General features: G+C 39.4%; 1 protein-coding gene and 1 pseudogene across 1 annotated transcript; one reads left to right on the top strand and one right to left on the bottom strand.

The window, feature by feature from the left end:
- The first annotated feature begins 8,133 nt into the window (after positions 1-8,133).
- On the top strand, positions 8,134-10,864 carry LOC130982181 (F-box protein At1g70590-like). The gene is given in 6 exon segments (XM_057906065.1): positions 8,134-8,438; positions 8,441-8,837; positions 9,517-9,650; positions 9,805-9,883; positions 9,886-9,986; positions 10,590-10,864. Coding segments are annotated over 6 exon segments (1,017 nt in total). The 5' UTR covers positions 8,134-8,297; the 3' UTR covers positions 10,755-10,864.
- A 1,635-nt stretch (positions 10,865-12,499) lies between these two features.
- Positions 12,500-14,745, bottom strand: LOC130979376 (ARM REPEAT PROTEIN INTERACTING WITH ABF2-like; annotated as a pseudogene).
- Between the last annotated feature and the right edge of the window lie 3,226 nt (positions 14,746-17,971).

Below are 17,971 nucleotides of genomic sequence, written 5' to 3'. Positions count from 1 at the left end.
TTTGTGGTAATGGCTCTTGAATTTTTTGGCCTTCTGGCTGTTAACAAAAAAAATTGCTTTATTTGCTTCGCCCTTTTTTGGATAAGGGCTTTAAGGTATACTCTGCGTGTGCATGTTTTTATTGCGATTCTTTAGGTTTTTATGTAAACCCTTTGGTTTGTGAAAAAAATCTTTTGAATAGGCAAGCTGTCTAAGTTATTGCATGATTTTTTGAAAACAGCCTTTACCTTTTGTGCAATTTTTCTCATCTCTTTTGTATTCTTGCATATTCAATTTTTTTTATTGAATTGCTTTCGTGACTTAGGTTATTTTTGCGATGCATTCTGATTCTTCTCGGGTTTTCTGACTAATAGGTCGTAATGTTCCTGAGTTTTCATGATGATCGTCTTTTGTAACCTCTTTACACCGACTTATATCTCGTCGCTTCATCCCGCCAACCACTTATGTCGGTCATGGGATTTTCGCTTAAGTCGGCACGTTTCGTAGAATAACAATAATGGAATTTATAAAGAGATGTGATGAAAAAATCTTTATTAATAAATGGAGGCAACTTTTGCTACTAGGGAATTTTAAGATTTGTTTTCCCCTAGGCTCCACTTTGATGCCTTGTTAAAACCCCCTTCAGGAAATCCTCTTGGGACAAAACCATGAAGTCGGAAAAAAGAGTACATTAGGAAGTGGAGTTCGCTTTTAACTATAGTACATCTTCATGTTACAAGCATGCCACGACCTCGGTAGCTTGGTACTGCTCAAGTCGGTTGCCTTGTAGTACCTTTTTCCTAAGGCTTCAGTTATCTTATATGCCCTTTCCAATTAGCTGCGAGTTTTCCTTCTCCCGATTATTGACGCTGATGTCATTTCTAATCAAAACCAAGTTTGTCTGGGATGAAACTTCTTCGAATGACTTTTTTATTATATATGTTCGTTATCCTTTGTTTCAACATTGCTTCCCTTATCTGGGCTTGTTCTCGGACTTTAGGGAGTAACTCGAGTTCTTCTTTATGCGCCTGAATGTTGCCAACCTCATCGTAGAATCTCACCCTTGGACTTTGCTCATTGATTTCAACTGGTATCATGACTTCTATGCCATAAGCACGTCGGAAGGCTGTCTCTCCTGTGGCAGACTGAGGTGTAGTCCGATATGTCTATAGTACTTGGGGGAGTTCTTCAGCCCAGACTACCTTTGCATCTTGCAATCTTTTCTTTAACCCAGCTAGTATAACCTTGTTGGCTGCCTCAACTTGCCCATTTACTTGTGGGTGTTCCACCGGGGTGAATTGATGCTTGATCTTCATGCTGGCTACTAAGTTTCTGAAGGTAGAGTCCGTGAACTGAGTTCCATTATCAGTGGTGATGGAGTGGGGGACTCCAAACCTTGTGATGATATTCTTATTGAGAACTTCCGACTTCTCTGGCTGTAATGATGGCTAACGGTTCTGCTTCGATCCACTTCGTAAAGTAGTCTACCCCACTATTAAGTACTTCACTTGTCCAGGTGCTTGGGGGAAGGGCCCTAATAGGTCCAAACCCCATCTTGCAAAAGGCCATGGAAAAATGATGCTAATGAGCTCCTCGGAGGGAGCGGTGTAGTGTGTGTTTGGATTACAGTTTGCAAACTGAGGTTTGTATAAAATTGATTTGTAAAATTGATTTTGATCAAAAGTGAGTTAGTATTAACGTGATTTATGTTTGGCAATTTTTATTCAAAATGGATTATAGTAAACTAAATATTGTTTGGATTACATTATTCAAAATTACTTTTAGGTGAAAAATTACAGAAAAGGACATGAATTTAATAGTTATTTTATATTATCTTATAATTTTATTTTAAATATTTAAATAAATTTTAATATTTTTTTAGTATTCTCAATATTCTTTAGTACTCTAATAGGATTAATAGAATCATAATACAAAGTAAAAAATATTCCATGTATAAAAGAAATAATAATAACAGTAAAAAAATCATATAAACAAAAAAAATAGAAGTTTTATAAAAAACAATAATATGTATAAGAGAGTATTAGAAAAAATATTATAAAAAAACAAACATTTAATAATGAAGGACATAATTGGTACATAGAACATATTTTTAATCCAACGTGAAAAGTTAAACGGAAAAGCTAGAATTTATAGCTTTGGTAAACCTGGGTTGAACATAGAAATCACTATGCGTTTAGAGTACAAAAATGTTGCCAAACATAAAGATGAAGCTTTCAAGAAGTTCAAACGCGCTTTTCTCTTCTCCAACGCAAATCCAAACACACCCGTAGAAGTTTGCATGCATTTGGCATGGCTAACACTTTTTTACGAATTCGATCGCATCTTTCTGCAAGGTCGGCCAATAGAACCCAGCTCGGATGACTTTTTTAGCCAGAGACTTGCTGAGATGGTTTCCGTAGATACATTGTGAACCTCCTAGGACTTCTGTTGTTTTAGAGTCGGGATACTTCATAATGGTGTGGATATTCCTCTTTTATAGAGGATATTTTCACCAAGGTGTAGTTATATGCTTCCCTCCAGATTTTCTTGGCCTTTTTCTTCTTTGGGTAGGATGTAGAATTTCATGTATTCAATCAAGGGAGTCATCCACCCGAGGTCCAACCTGGATACCTCTAGGACATCTTGTTTAGCCTCTTTTTATGACAGAGGGTTCTTGGAGAGTTTCTTGGATTAGGCTTCTATTATTTTTCCCTGGTTTGGTGCTTGCTAACTTGAAGATGACGTCTACTCTGCTATTGAGATCTCAAGTTATGTGTTTAACCTCGGTTTTCGAGAACCGCCTAAGGTACTCTGAAGTTTTGTCCAAGTACCTTTCATATTGGGGTCTTTAGCCTGATACTCCCCATTGATTTGAGAGGTCACCACCTGAGAGTCACTGAACATAACTACTTTGGTCGCACCGACTTCTTCCGCTAGCTTTAACCCGACAATCAAGGCTTCATATTCTGCTTGATTATTGAAAGCCGGGAATTCAAATTTGAGGAAGACTTTTATTTGAGTCCCCTCTGGTTGACCAATATTATGCCTGCACTGCTTCCGACTTTGTTGGAAGAGCCATCCACATATAGTTCCCAGGCTATGGAGGCTTCTTCTTGCTCCCCTGCATATTCTGCCATGAAGTCGGCGAGGCATTGAGTTTTAATTGTTGTCCGAGTTTCATACTTCAGATCAAATTCGGATAGCTTTATAACCCATTGAACCATTCTGCTCGCAATGTCTGTTTTTGAAGAATTTGCTTCATGGGCTGATTTGTTCGAACTCTTATAATGTGAGCTTGAAAATAAGACCGTAGCCTTCGAGAGGCTACTATTAAGGCATACGAAAACTTTTCGAGTTTTTGGTACCTTAACTAGGGGCCCTGTAGAACCTTGCTGATGAAGTAAATTGGTTGCTGCCCGACCTCATCTTCCCGTATTAGGGTTGATGCTACAGCCTTGTCAGCTACGGACAAATACAGGACGAGTTCTCCGATTTTAAGTCGGGTCAGAATTGGAGGTTGGCTTAAAAACCTTTTGAACTCCTGGAAGGCTTCTTCGCATTTAGGAGTTTATTCGAACTGACATCCTTTTTCTTAGTAGGGAGAAAAGTAGTAAGGATCTTAATGCTGATCCGGCCAAGAATCTGGAGAGAGTTGCAAGTCGGCCATTCAGTTGTTGGACCTCTCTCAAGCAAGTTAAACTTTCCATTTTCAGGACTGCTCTACACTTATCAGGGTTGGCTTCTATCCCCCTTTGTGTTAGCAAAATCCTAGAAATTTTCCAGCCTCTACTGCAAATGTGCACTTTGTGGGATTCAACCTCATCCTGTGCGTCCTTATGGTGTTGAAGACTTGCGAGAGGTTGGTCAGGACGTCAGCTTCATCCTTGGTTTTACTAGCATGTCGTCTACGTATACTTCCATTAACCTCCCAATGTGAGGTGCAAACACCTTATTCATCAGCCTTTGGTAGGGGCTCCTGCATTTTTTAACCCAAAAGGCATAACCACGTAGCAATAATTTGCTCTAGGCATGTTAAAAGATGTTTTTTCTTGATCCGGCTTATACATCGGAATTTGTTTATATCCGAGTATGCATCCATGAACGACAAGTATTGTATCCCGAGCTGGAGTCTACTAAGGTATCAATATTTGGGAGTGGATATGGGTCTTTTGGAGACGCTTTGTTCAGGTCGGTATAGTCGACGCATCCTCTATTTACCGTTTTGTTTCTTGACTAGCACAACATTTGCTAGCCAAGCCGGATATTTGACCTATCTGATGAAGCCGGCTTCTAGGAGGGCTTGTATTTGCTTTTCCACTACTTGAGTCCGTTCAGGTCCGAGCTTCCGTCTCTCTGCTGAACAGGTCGCGATCCGGGGTATACTGACAGCCTGTGTCCCATGAGCTCAGGATCTATCCCGGGCATGTCAGAGGTTTTCTAGGCGAAGAGGTCAAATTTTCTTGTAGGAGCCTTATAAGCTTCTGCTTCAATTCTTTTAAGGTGGCTCCTATATTGGTATTCTTTCTTCCTTATCTCAGACCTGTATCTCTTCAGTTTTTCCCCCGGGTTGTAGTCGTAATTCTTCTTTAGCTCGGACTCTTCCGAGTGGTGTGAACCTCCTTGCCTTTTCCTCTCAAGTTTAGGCTTTCATTGTAGCATTTCCTTGCCAACTTCTAATATTACCTGATGCTTGCAATTCCCTTTGGCGTTGAGAATTTCATGCAGAGATGGGGGTGGATACCACCGCTCCGAGCCGATTAGGGGTCGTTCTGCCTATTAGAGCATTGTAGGCCGAACCACATCGACGACTATGAAGTCGATGCTCAGAGTCTTGGATTTCACCCTCTTTCCAAAAGTTGTATGTAGGGGTATGAATCTTAGTGGCTTTATTGGTGTATCCCCCAGCCCATATAGGGTATCAGGGTAAGCTCTCAACTCCTTTTCGTCCAATCCCTGCTTGTCAAATGCTAGTTTGAACAAGATGTCGGTCGAGCTCCCTTGATCCACCAGGGTTCTATGTAGATGGGCATTGGCGAGGATCATAGTGATCACTACCAGATCATCATGTCCGGGAACAATGCCCTGCCCATCTTCTTTGGTGAAAGAGATAGTTGGGAGGTCGGGCAATTCGCCCCCGACCTGGTAGACTTCCTTCAGGTGCCTCTTGCGAGATGACTTTTTGAGACCTCCCCCAGCAAACCCCCTGAGATCATATGTGTGTGCCTTTCCGGGGTCTGTGGCGGTGGATCTCTTCGATCCTCCTCATCTCGCTTTCTCTTGCCATTATGGTCCGACCTTTTCATGAGATATTTGTCAAGCCAACCTTCTCTGGCCAGCTTTTCCATCATATTTTTCAGGTCGTAACAATTATTTGTTGAGTGCCCAGATAGCTTATGGTACTCACAGTACTCGCTACGACTTCCCCCTTCTTGTTCTTGATGGGTCTAGGGGGAGGTAGCCTTTCAGTGTGACAAATTTCCTGTAGATGTTGACTAGGGAAACTTGTAGAGAAGTATAAGAGTGATGTCTTTTGAGCATTTCGGACCCGATTTCTTCTTTTTTCTTAGGCTCTCTCTCCTTCTCCCTTGATAAGTGTGAGTGCCCAGGTCGCCAGCTTGGTTCTCGCAGCCTGGCGTTTTCCTCCATGTTGATGTACTTTTTCTCTCTTTCCTGTACATCACTCAAAGAATTCGGATGCCTTTTCGAGATGGACTGGGAAAAAGGGCCCTCTTGCAGTCCATTTACTAGGCCCATGATCACTGCCTCTGTGGACAGGTCTTGAATTTCTAGGCACGCTTTGTTGAATCTTTCTATGTAGTCCCTTAAAGGTTCGATCTCCTGTTTCACTCCTAGGAGACTCGGTCGTGCTTCACTTATTTTGAATTGAAAATTGCATAAGGAACTTACGCGAAAGGTCATCGAAGCTGGTGACCGACCTTGGGGTGAGGCTATCGAACCACTTCATTGCTGCTTTTGTCAGAGTTGTTAGAAGGGCTTTGCAGCGAGTAGTGTGAGGTGTTGGCTAGGTTCATCCGACTTTTAAAATTGCTCAGGTGATGCTTTGGATCGGTAGTCCCGTCATATAGTACATATCGGGGCTTTTGAAGTTCCTTGGAACTTTTGCCCTCATTATGTCCTTACAGAACGGGTCTTCCCCTCCCAAGGGAGAGTCTTCTCGGTCACTGCGAGAGTTATGACCTTGGAGAGCGGATTCTAATCTCAAGAGCTTTTCTTCAAGCTCTTTTCGTCGCTCGACTACCCTTCTCAAGTTTTCTCCGCCTCTCGCTGTCGCTCCAGTTCTTGCTCTAGCTGTTCCTGTCGTCCCTGGTGGCCATGGAACAATCCCATTAGATCGGATGCATGGGATTGTCCCTCCTTTCTGGATTCGTGCCCCTCAGAGGGGTCCCCTTTGGGTCTTTTACTCCGGAGGGGCCTTCTCTGTGCTGGTTGGTCACCCCTTGGTAAGTGACTATGGCTCTGTTGTTATTACCAGCGTCTTGATTCTCTTGCTCAGAATCGGACGTGTGTTTCCATCCTCGTTTAGGTCGTCTGCCATTATCGGTTGATCTCCCAGGTCCCCGACAATGGCGCCAATGTTATGTGGGCAACTTGAGAATTGCGGATTGGGCTGGAAGAATTAGCCCAAGCGTCTTTGGAAGGTGGTCTCCGACTTGATTTGCATTTGGGAGTCTCCGTCCGATTTGTGTATATGAGAGAATAGAGGGTGGTACCTGCAAAGACATTTCGATGCCTAAGTCGGCAAGGGGTTAAGCCGGTTTGAGAGTATTGGAACTTAGAGATATTTGAGAGGTGTCAGGTATTTATAGTGGTGATCCAATAACTATGTTGGAGTAGTTCCACTTTTCAAGGTGGATAACCGTCCCTTTATCTTAGGGTAGTTGAGATATGGCTCTTGGAAGTGGGTTGAGAGATTTAGGGGCAATTACTTATTTGAATAAATATTATCTGCCAGCTATCCTTCGAACCCGACTTTGGGATGGAGTCTGTGTCGAATCCGACCTCTTCTGAGGAGGTCGATGAGTAGCGAAAACCAATCAGGCCTTTTGGTGTGTTTAGACCTGAGTCATAATATTAGATCAGGGTATGAACAGTTATATATGTTATTTTTTTTATAATAAATATTTTTTTCATATAAATATATAAAAACGACGAGGTACAGAACAATAATTTCTCCATCAAAATATTATCATGTGATTTATCATAGTTCTCTTTTTAATAAGATTTAGTTTAGTTTGTAAATTTTAGACAAATTAATCTTTCACTTTTATAACCATGAATATTAATGCGTAATTAATTATTATAGTGAGAGTTTAACTGATATTTTAGTTTGTTTTTTATTTTGAGAATATGATAAAATAAGATACTAAAATTAAAATCTAAAAAATAAAAATATAAAAATTAATATTTTTATATTTTGTTAGTGGTAAATTGAATATAAAATAAAATAATAATAAATCATACACAATTTAATTTATTTTTTTTATTTTACACAAAATTTAAAATAAAAAATAAAATAATAAAAAATATAATTATAAAAATTTGATAATAATAATAAAAAATAAAAAATAATTATATTTTATTTAATTTTATAAAATACACTAATTTAATATTTTAAAATATAATATTTTTATTTGTATCTATTAAATATAATTTTATATTTTTATATCTTTATATCTATATTTTAGTATCTTATCTTTATAAATAAAAATTACCTTTGATATTCAGTATATAGTGTATACTTGGTATGACTCCTAATATGAATTGATGATGGTGCATTTAAATATTTTAAAAATCGTTTAATAAAAAAAATAAATATAATGAGTTTCGTAAGATTAAAATTAAATAAAAATTTTATTTTAATTATAATAATAAATCATTAAAAACATTTATCCTCTGTTTTATTAGAAAGACATTGTATTTGTCGTAAATAAACAAAAGTAAAAATTCACATGTAAGAAATTAATAACAAAAAAATTATTAAATAATAATTTAATTAAATTTATTAAATTATTTAAAAATTTTCGACCATTAAGTATTAAGTATTAAGTATTAACTATGAAGATAGTAGACAATGGATGCGATGCGATTACTTATCATGAATTAATCAATTTTACAAGTCATGTCATAGCTGACTTTGATGCGAAGGCAAAATTGAAATTGAAAATGAAAATAAAGAAATGAAAATGCCTCACCAAAACCCAACACAGCGACGTCGTCTCAGTGTTTTACACTTCTGAACGAAACCACACGCCACACGTTCTCTAACACTAGCACCACCGCTACCGTGCCGGAGCATAATGAAGCACCGAACATGGCCACGCGCCTCCTCTTCCTCACCCTTCTCCTCTTTCCCCTTCCCAACCGACACCCCGTCCTCTTCCTCGGCCGCGAAACACACTCGTTTTGTTCGTCGCTGCTCCCACAGCCACCCCCTCCCTTGTCGGCTGCACCTTCCGACGGCGGCGCTGGCTTCTCGGCGCTACCGTACGACGTGATGGCGAAGATAGCGGCGTCGTTCGATGACCCAACGCTGAAGGCGGCGTCGGTGGTGTGCCGGTCGTGGTGGGAGGCGTTGCGGCCGCTGAGAGAGGCGATGATGCTGCTCCGGTGGGGGAAGAAGTTCAAGCACGGAAGCCCACGGGTGAAACAGAACGCAGAAAAGGCACTGGAGTCGTTCGAGAAGGCGGCGGCGCGTGGGTCTGCACTCGCCATGGTGGACGCCGGGCTCATGTATTGGGAGAGAGGGGAGAAGCAGAGAGCCCTCGATTTGTTCCTGAAATCTGCGGAGCTCGGAAACCATGCCGCACAGTGCAATTTAGGGATTTCGTATTTGCAAGGTATTTATTTTCTAAACTAATTTCAAGGTTGAGTTTCTAATTGTGGATATTGGATAAAGCATATTTGTGCTGTTCATAGTGTGTTGACTTTAGGTCAAACTAGATTAGTTCATATTCAATGGCTTAGAGTACACCAGAAAGAACACGGGAATAAACGCGGGAAGGTTGGGAATCGCATTGTTTCTGGACTTGGGTACATATCATTGTCATTTTAGGCTTTCGCTGTGGAACAAACCAATGAATACTTAATTCAGCTCACAGGTTCCTTTGTTTGCTTGACCAAAAGGTATTTGGTTCAACTGTTCAAGCCCTGGTCAGATATGTAGCTATGTTAAAACTTGGAATGGAGAGTTTTGCTGCCAAGAGGTTCTCTTCAGTTCGAACTGGATTTCCTCTATACCCGTGGTTTCGACTTTTGACCAAAAAGTTTATGTTATGTGGTATTCATGGCGCTCTGTCAAGATGGATGGTGGCTAGAATAAATTCTGTGAGTGTTAGCTTGAAAAATGAAATCTAGGCTTAGGAGTTATTTTCTGTTGTTTGGTGGTGTTTAGGAGTGAGAGTTACTCTTTATGCCTGCATGTGTATTATTGTTGTAATATATATTATCTTTAGATGGCCAAAATATAGTTTTGTTGATGGTTAGTTTTCTGACATCGTTGTACCCTTTGCTATACAGCTGAACCTCCAAAAACTGAGGAAGCTATAAAATGGTTGCGGAAAGCCTCCGTTGGTGGGAATGCTCGTGCCCAGTACCAACTTGCACTCACTCTGCATCGAAGTTGTGGGACCAAGAGCAATATGAAAGAAGCTGTGGGTGCTCTATCCTTTTCTTATCTGTGTATTTTTCCATTTTCAGTTGGATCTATGTTTGACAATTAGTTTATAGTTTCAGCTATTTTAAAGATCCATCGCCATCATGATATATTATATGATCTTTGCTTTTAACTTGTTTTCCTTGAAACAGGCAAGATGGTATCTGAAAGCTGCAGAAGGAGGGTATGTGCGTGCAATGTATAATATCTCCTTATGCTACTCTTTTGGGGATGCTTGACACACAGTAATCAATTGGCAAGAAAATGGATGAAGCGGGCTGCAGATCGTGGTCACAGTAAAGCTCAATATGAGCATGGACTGGCTCTCTTCTCGGTAAGTCCTAACCTCTTGATACCACTCTTTTGCATTTTAGCGTGGAGCTAAAGAGTAAATGAAACAGGCAAAATGTCTGGGTTAACTTTCCTCAATGAAATCCACACATCATTGCAGGAAGGTACTTTATTTTGAGTCTGGTATTTTTCTATACTTACTAGTTCTAGAAGCTTGTTAATTGTCAGCTAGGTGTTTCTTTATATTATATTGACTTCTTCATCACCTTTACTTTTTCCGGAAATCAAATGCATTACTTTGTTTTATTGATCTCTCTGTCCTAGCCTTAGTTCAGCTAGTTTACAAGTGTATCATATGTGGAGACACACGCGCACACCCACACCAAATTTCTGTCTGAGAGTCATTTGCCTTGGTTCTGAAATTTGTTGACATTATTATTATAGCGAACCCCAAATTAGAGGGGGATAGCTTTGTTGTTGTTGATTCCATTCCCATTTGGAATTTATTTATACTATTGCAGCAAGGACTAAGATATTCTTAAGCCTTATGGTAATTGATAATTGAAACTAGAGGATTCCATTGAGTCTAAGGTGGATAATATTTTGATTAAAATGTATCCCTGATATAGGTTTTACATGTGTACAGGAGGGAGACATGATGAAAGCTGTGGTATACTTGGAACTTGCTACTCGGGCTGGTGAAAGAGGTGCTTCTCATGTCAAGAATGAAGCTTTACACCGGCTTTCAGCAGCTTCACGTGATCATGCCATGCATCTCGCTGACAGTTGGCGTGCTCTGCCATCAAAATAAGTCAAATCGGCAGCAGTCAACCCCTTTAAGTGTAAAATCAACAGAGACATTCTAAAGCATAAGAACAAAGAAAGCTGTAGCTGAGCAAGCAGCAAGCTATGCCTACTAATCCCAAAATAAGTGTTCTTCCCATGTATAATAGATAACTTCCTAGCTAGTGCTCTGGCACGTACAAAGCATACTATATCAGTATATCAAGATGTAAAATTAAAAATGGAATAATTTATTTTCACACGTTGAACTTGTCAAAATTCAGTTTCACATGTCTGCGTATACTCTGATGGGTGGTGTTATGTATAGGCTGTCATGGAAGATTGCAGTTTCATATTGACCTGAATCATATATAGAAGCATTATAATGTTGTAGTCAACATTTACACTTCTGCTCTTCTCGGTATGTAATTAGGAGTCTAACCATTACGTGAAAGTTCCATAATTTGATGCATAGATTGGAATGGCCAGAGATTTGAATGCAGAAAATTTATGCGTGTTGTTCACTAGGCAAGGATGTAAATGAAGGAAATGCTACTTGTAATTTGCATTGAAGAATTTGACACTTGAAAGTGTGATTCAAATTTTGTTTTAGGCGTTCATGTCACCGACAATGGACATGTATAGTTAGTTAATTTTAGCCATTAGGGATTTGGTGGCTGAAGATTGGCATGTGCACATGAAATTTGTATATTGGGGAGGCCAGTGCATGTGCTAATAATAAGTTGGCCAGGGAAGGTCACTCTGCCTAACCGTGTCATAGTCTTTGATATTGTCACTTACTTATTTTTGTATACCGCTTTTCAAATTAACAATAATCTTTATCTCCTAAACTTTTTTCTTAAAATATTCATACATTTGGCTAAAATTAAAGAGATAAAAGAATTAAGTGAATACTGTATCTTATTTGTTTTATTATTTTATTGTCGAGAAAAGAATCTTTAGGAGGCAGGCTTCAGATCCTCTGCATAAAATGATAAGCGGTTAGGAAATTGCTTATAAAAACATATCTGAAGGTAATACAATACATCTTGCCCTCTTACATGGGGAATATAACCAAAACGCCTTTTACTTGCAGACAAGTTCTTCCAAATTTGGAACCTTTCTCTTTTCTTTCTCAATATCGTCCCACTCCCACACAACAGCAGCAAGAGACAGAGTATTAGTAAGCACGAAAAGGCACTTTGCAAACTTGGAAAAAAGAGCCACCATTAACAAGTTACATATAAATCAAGTCACGGCGTCTAAACCAGTAATAGCATATCCGATGAAAATAAAGCCACAATAATTCAAGCCTGCTGCATAAAATTTCAACGACTAGTTCCTTTTAACATACAAGAAGCATTGATAAAGCAATTATTATTTTCATTGGTTCTAACATTATGTGACAAAACTAAGTTGTTTCTGTAACCATAAAGTTCCAAATAATGAATGAATAGAGGAGATTCCAGTTAACACACCACAATTGATGTGCTCACAACTGATCAGGAAGCTGTTAAGTGATGAATAGGCTTTCTGACAGTAGAATCATTCCACATACAATAACTAATCGAAACCTCACAACAATTTATCCTAGTCTAATACATTGCACTATAAAAGGCAACGGAGAAAAACAAATTTGATGGACAATATACAGAAAAATCATATGCAAAAGATAAAAAGAGTTAAATTATCCAAAATATAAATCAATCTCTGCACAAAAGGGGAAAAAAATAAGAGACTAACTTGAAAACTACTGTATTTTCTTAAGTATGCTTTTGTTTCTATAAATTAAAACCCCCTCTTATTACCCAAAGAGTTGACCAGATGCAAACTAACTAAAGAGTATACCAGTGAACCCATAAATAGACAGGGTTGAAAACTAGCTCCTGACTGTGGTCAAGGCAAATATGTTATCCTTTGAGAATTGATCCCTGCATGATACAGATTGAGGTGGATTAATGCTCTGGACACTAATTCTCTTAACTCAGGATGCTGTGCTATAACTGCTCTGTCTGCACCCTCCAGAGCCGTCAATACCCTCGCTTGTTCTAACGATTCGCTGTTACCAGCATGTAGTGCAAGGTAGCATAGGAGAATTAACCCATGCAACTGTGTAATTTCATTGGCCCTTAGCAGTCTCATTAGTGCCGGGACTCCATTGAATTCAATTATGGCCTTGGAATGCTCCACATGTAGAAAATTATCTGGACAAGCAAACTTGTTAAGAGCAATGGCTGCTTCAGCCGCAACATCTGTGTTTCTATGACTCAGCTGTGTTACCAGGGGACCGATTACTCTAGTCTCTCTAGCAGGAAATGTCCTGGCTAATGAACCAATTGACTTTATGGCTGGAATTCGCAAGGACGGGTTGTCCACCTCCTTAATCATCCTCAAGAGTTGTTCCACCACAGCTTTAGCAGCAGGAGAGTTAGTCTTGAATGCTGCACGGCGAAGATCAGCATTGGACTCGGCTGCAGCTGTTATCTCCATAATCGTCATCAAGCAATTGTACTGCAGCCCCCTGTTCCTTCTCAACAAGCTTAGCCAAACAAAGCATCCCTTTGGTTTCGGTTATCTTCCTACTATTGGTCACACTTCCTCTAGCAAGCATCCACAAGGCTTCAGCGCAACTAACCTTTAGCTGAAGCTTTACAGCAGGGTCCTCATTCTCCCTGTCTTTCCTGTGATTTCCACCTCTGCTACTGCCCTCTGAATGTGAAAAACTCGAGAAAGAATTCGTCAACGGCCGATTACCAGACCTACCCATCATAGCCGTCTTCTTCCCCAATTCCCTATTAATCTGAACAATGGAATGAATGCTCTGACGGCCCAATTGGCCCATAGAATCATCCACAAATGTATCAAAGGACAACAGTGTAACAAGAGGCCTAATGGCATTCTCCCGGGCGAAATCCTCCTGTGCAACAGGGTCATGCTCGGCCATCCGGGCAACCAATTGGGCAACCCGTATCTGCACCTTCATGGGAGAATCAGCAAGAACCTGCACAACAATAGGGACACCAAGCTCACTCACAATGACCCTAACCCTCTCCAAATCATTAGCCAAGTTACACAAGGCGCTAGCCGCAGCAATTTGCGCAACGGGCGAAGAACTCTCTTTCAAGAGCTTCAACAAAGGTGGAACCCCACCTTCCTCAACAATGATCTTCTTGTTCCTATCGTTATCATTCGCAAGCGAGGCAAGTTCATTAGCGGCTTCTACCCTGTCGTTCAATTGACCCATTTGAACACTAGCAATGAAAGACCATACCCAAGACAGAATGGGGTCGTTGCTGGCGATCGGAGGGAGCGAGAGGACGATGCCGCCACCTCCGCCTGCGGCCGCCGCGGAGCCGTCGGCGTCGAGGATGGAGAGCAGCCAGCGCATGTCGCCGATGGAAGCTTCGAGGTAGGAGAGGACCTTGCGGAAGTCTGCGGCGGAGACGATGGTGACGACGCGGCGGAGGATGGAGCGGCGCTTGCACTTGCGGACCAGGGAAAGAGCGCGGTCGAGGTTCTTGGAGGCTTCACTGGCGACGCGGCGGACGGGGCGCTCGTAGAGAGGGGGACCACCTGGGGAGGAGGCGGCGGAGGTGGCGAAGCGGACGAGTGAGCGGAGCATCTGGAGGAGACGGTCGACCTGCTTCCAGACCTCGGAGCACTCGGTCTTGAACGAGTCAGCCTCGTCAGCTGCCGCGCGAACACGCTCCGCCACCATGATCGGGTACGAGAGTTCGTCCTCGATTCGCTTCTCTTGGTGATGCTGTTGCTGCTGCTCCGACGACGCCACGGCCGCCATCTCCTACGGACGCAGCCACTGAGGTCAGGTTGGTGGTGGTGGTGGCGGTGGTAGAGTTAGAATGAAGAGTCTACGCCTCTACGGTGAGTCAGAGACCCAGTTTGGGGGAAAACGGGTCTCGCCTCGCGTGTCAGTTAATTGGAATTGGGCGTTTTTTTTTTTCTCTCTTTCTTTCTTCCTGTGTAGTGTGCTGTTCTATCGCCTCTGTGCTGATGCGCATGTTTTTATGTTTAAGTTTTTTTCTTGTCCTAACTTCAAGACTTTTTAACGATGTTGTGTACTACTACACCAAGTAACATCATTTCTTAACCTGGATTTTTGCGCAGAGTGCAATTAATTTAATTTTATAAGTTTGTTGATATATAAAAAGAGGGTTTTTTTATTTAAATAAAATAAATATATAAATAATTTAGCAAACTGAACGAAAATTAAAAAAAAAACGTATTTGACTGTATTTTCGTGCGTATTTCATTGCGTTATTCAATGTTTCTTTTCTGAATTTATTTGGAGTGTTTTAATGATAATTAGAATATATCGGACTCAAATATAAGAATTATGATGCTATAGTTTAAATGATATAATCTTTTCATATTTATTTAAAAATTTTAAATTCGAGTCTCACTCACAGCAAGAAGATTACTCGCATGTCTTGTTCGGCGGACCATAGATGATAACAGGACATTATCTTATAGTGCAAAGATGGAGATTCTTTTTCTTTTTTACTGAGAATATTGTGAAAAAAATTGCTACTTGGATTAGGATTCTAAATTTTTCTATTGAACTTTATAATTACTGCATCTTATGGCGGATTGGATTCGCCATTGAAATCATGTTAAAAATCAACAAGAACACTTCTATTCATTCTCGTAGTAAATTTGCTAAAATTTATGTTGAAGTTGACTTATCTAAACAATTAGTGTTCAGAATCTTGATTTTTGGTCATGTTCTCAACATCAAATATGAAGGTCTCTATTTAATTAACTTCTCATGTAAAAAATATGATCATTGATCAGATCAATGCATGAAAGTTCCAACAGCCACTGCAGACCACCATGAATCCAACCTCGCCGTGGATGGAAACGATAGTAACAACAATCAAAGTGTTGTCGATAACCAAACTAATCAATCTAATCAGAAAGATGTTGATTTGAGTCAACAAAAGAAAGAGAGTCAGGATTCGCCAAATTTTGGGCCATGGATGATGGTTAGACTCCCTATACAAAGGAAAAATGGGAAGAACAATGCAGGTACAATGGGATATGCTAAGAATAGGGAAGAAGTATTAAGTATGAAAGGAAATAATTCGGATAATAATGGCTCTAAGTTCAATGTATTGAGTGATAATGACGAAGATGTCACAGAGCTTCCTAATGAAGTTGGTATGCATGTAGAAGCATCCCCCTCTATCTCCATGCAAAATGGGCCAAAGGTTACTATTTCAAAAAAGGCCCAAAAAGATAATTCCAAACAAAATCATATACAAGCGAAAGTGTTTAGACCCGAGGCTGAAAAATACTTAGAATCACAAAAAACAAACCACAAATAAGAGTGGATACATTGTGTTAGAAAAAATCCAAAAGTAAAAAATAAGGAAGTAGATCTCTCTCCTTCCCATTAAAAAAACTGATTATGCCTATTAACATTAAACTAGCACTCAGCCACTGAAACTGGATTTTAACTCTTTTTTTTTTGAAAATACCTAATTTTTTAGATCCATAGCCACCAGAAATTTTTAGTATTTTGTTCTTATCATTTACAGGAACATAACCAAGTTAGTCTTACTGTCCAATTATCGAATCTTACTACTACCGCCTTATAAATGATAAGAAGAAACAACATGTACTTCTAGATCTAGGAATTAGCTTTACGATATTTACAAAAGAAACATAAACAGTCATTAAAATTATAAAAGATACCAGTATTCATGTGAATCAGAGTTAGTCTAATGTTAATAAGAATATTCCTACTTCTCCATCAGGCTCTGATACCAAATAAACCCATGTCTATAGATTCATGTACACTATTTAAACCTTTTAAGATTAGTCAGAAAGTTAGACAAAACCTCAAATATTCTATTTTGAAACAAAAATCAGAAACTTCTGAACTTATACACAAAATTGAACATCTCCTCTACCAAACGATCATCCCTGAGACTCCTCAAATCACATAATCATCCACAAGAGTTATTAGGCAGTCGGCTAAAATATCCATCAATGTTATCCATGAAGAGTTGCAAGACTCTGAAGATGACTTAGATTCACCCAGAGTCAACCCTATCATGACCAACTCCATTACAAAATGAAAAGGTCTTATTAAACCTCATCCACACTATCATATCCAAACAACTGCTCCTGATCTTGTTCTGAAAGATAAAGAATTAGGCTTTAACGTCTTTAATACAAACAACGTCTATAAATGGAACATAGATGAAAAAATTGAATACAACATTATGCACATGTAACAACATATGACAATGGTTTGTACGGACTATCAAACTGCCTATGAAAGTTCTGAAGAAGCAATAGCAAATATTATTGTGTCAGAATTTTCAGGACAACTTAAAGGTTGGTGGGATAATTATCTCACTGAGAACCAAAAGGATTCTATCCTTTCGGTTGTTAAAATCAATAATAATGGTGAACTTATTCTTAATGAGAATGGAAAAACCATCCCAAATGCTGTTAGCACCTTGATCTTTACTATAGCAAACCATTTCATATGAGACTCATCCTTGTGGAAAGATTGGTCCGCTGAGCTCCTATCCAATCTTAAATTCAAAATTTTGTCCGACTTTAGATGATATAAAAATACTTTCTTAACTAGAGTCTTCACTAGAGAAGATAGCCAACAACCGTTCTGGAAAGAGAAATTCTAAGCTGGACTCTCAAAATTTCTGGGAGATAAAATAAGGGATAAAATCAGAAGCCTAACTCTGGATGAAATTATTCCATATAATTCCTTAAGTCACGGTTAATTAATTTTGTATGTCCAAAAAGTGGCATTAAAAATTTGTCAAGACGACAAAATTCAAAGGCAACTAGCCCGTGAAAAGGCCCAAAACAAAAAAGACCTAGGTTTTTTTGTGAATAGTTTGGTCTACCCTCCTATAGTAAGAGAAAAACAAAACAGCCTTACCACAAAAATTGATAGTCTGATCAAAATTCACGACAATGAAAACTTAGGAAACATTATAAGCCCCCTCCTAGACAAAGGAAAGACAAAGAGAAAGAATCTCACAAAAATCAGATTATCTGTGTTAATTACAAAAAACTAAGTCATATCAGTAAGTACTGTAGACTCAAGCGAAATATGATAGTAATTTCTAAACCAAAGATTAATTTATTCCAAATCAAAATCCATTTTCTTGATCACATAATTTACTAAGGAACGATTACACCTATAGACAGGGCTATCTAATTTGCGGATAAATTTCTTGATCATATTAT

This window comes from Arachis stenosperma, chromosome 5 (genome assembly GCF_014773155.1).
Source record: "Arachis stenosperma cultivar V10309 chromosome 5, arast.V10309.gnm1.PFL2, whole genome shotgun sequence".
Lineage (NCBI taxonomy): Eukaryota > Viridiplantae > Streptophyta > Magnoliopsida > Fabales > Fabaceae > Arachis > Arachis stenosperma.
The sequence above is the reverse complement of the archived record's forward strand: the minus strand, read 5'-3'. Positions and strand labels throughout refer to the sequence as shown.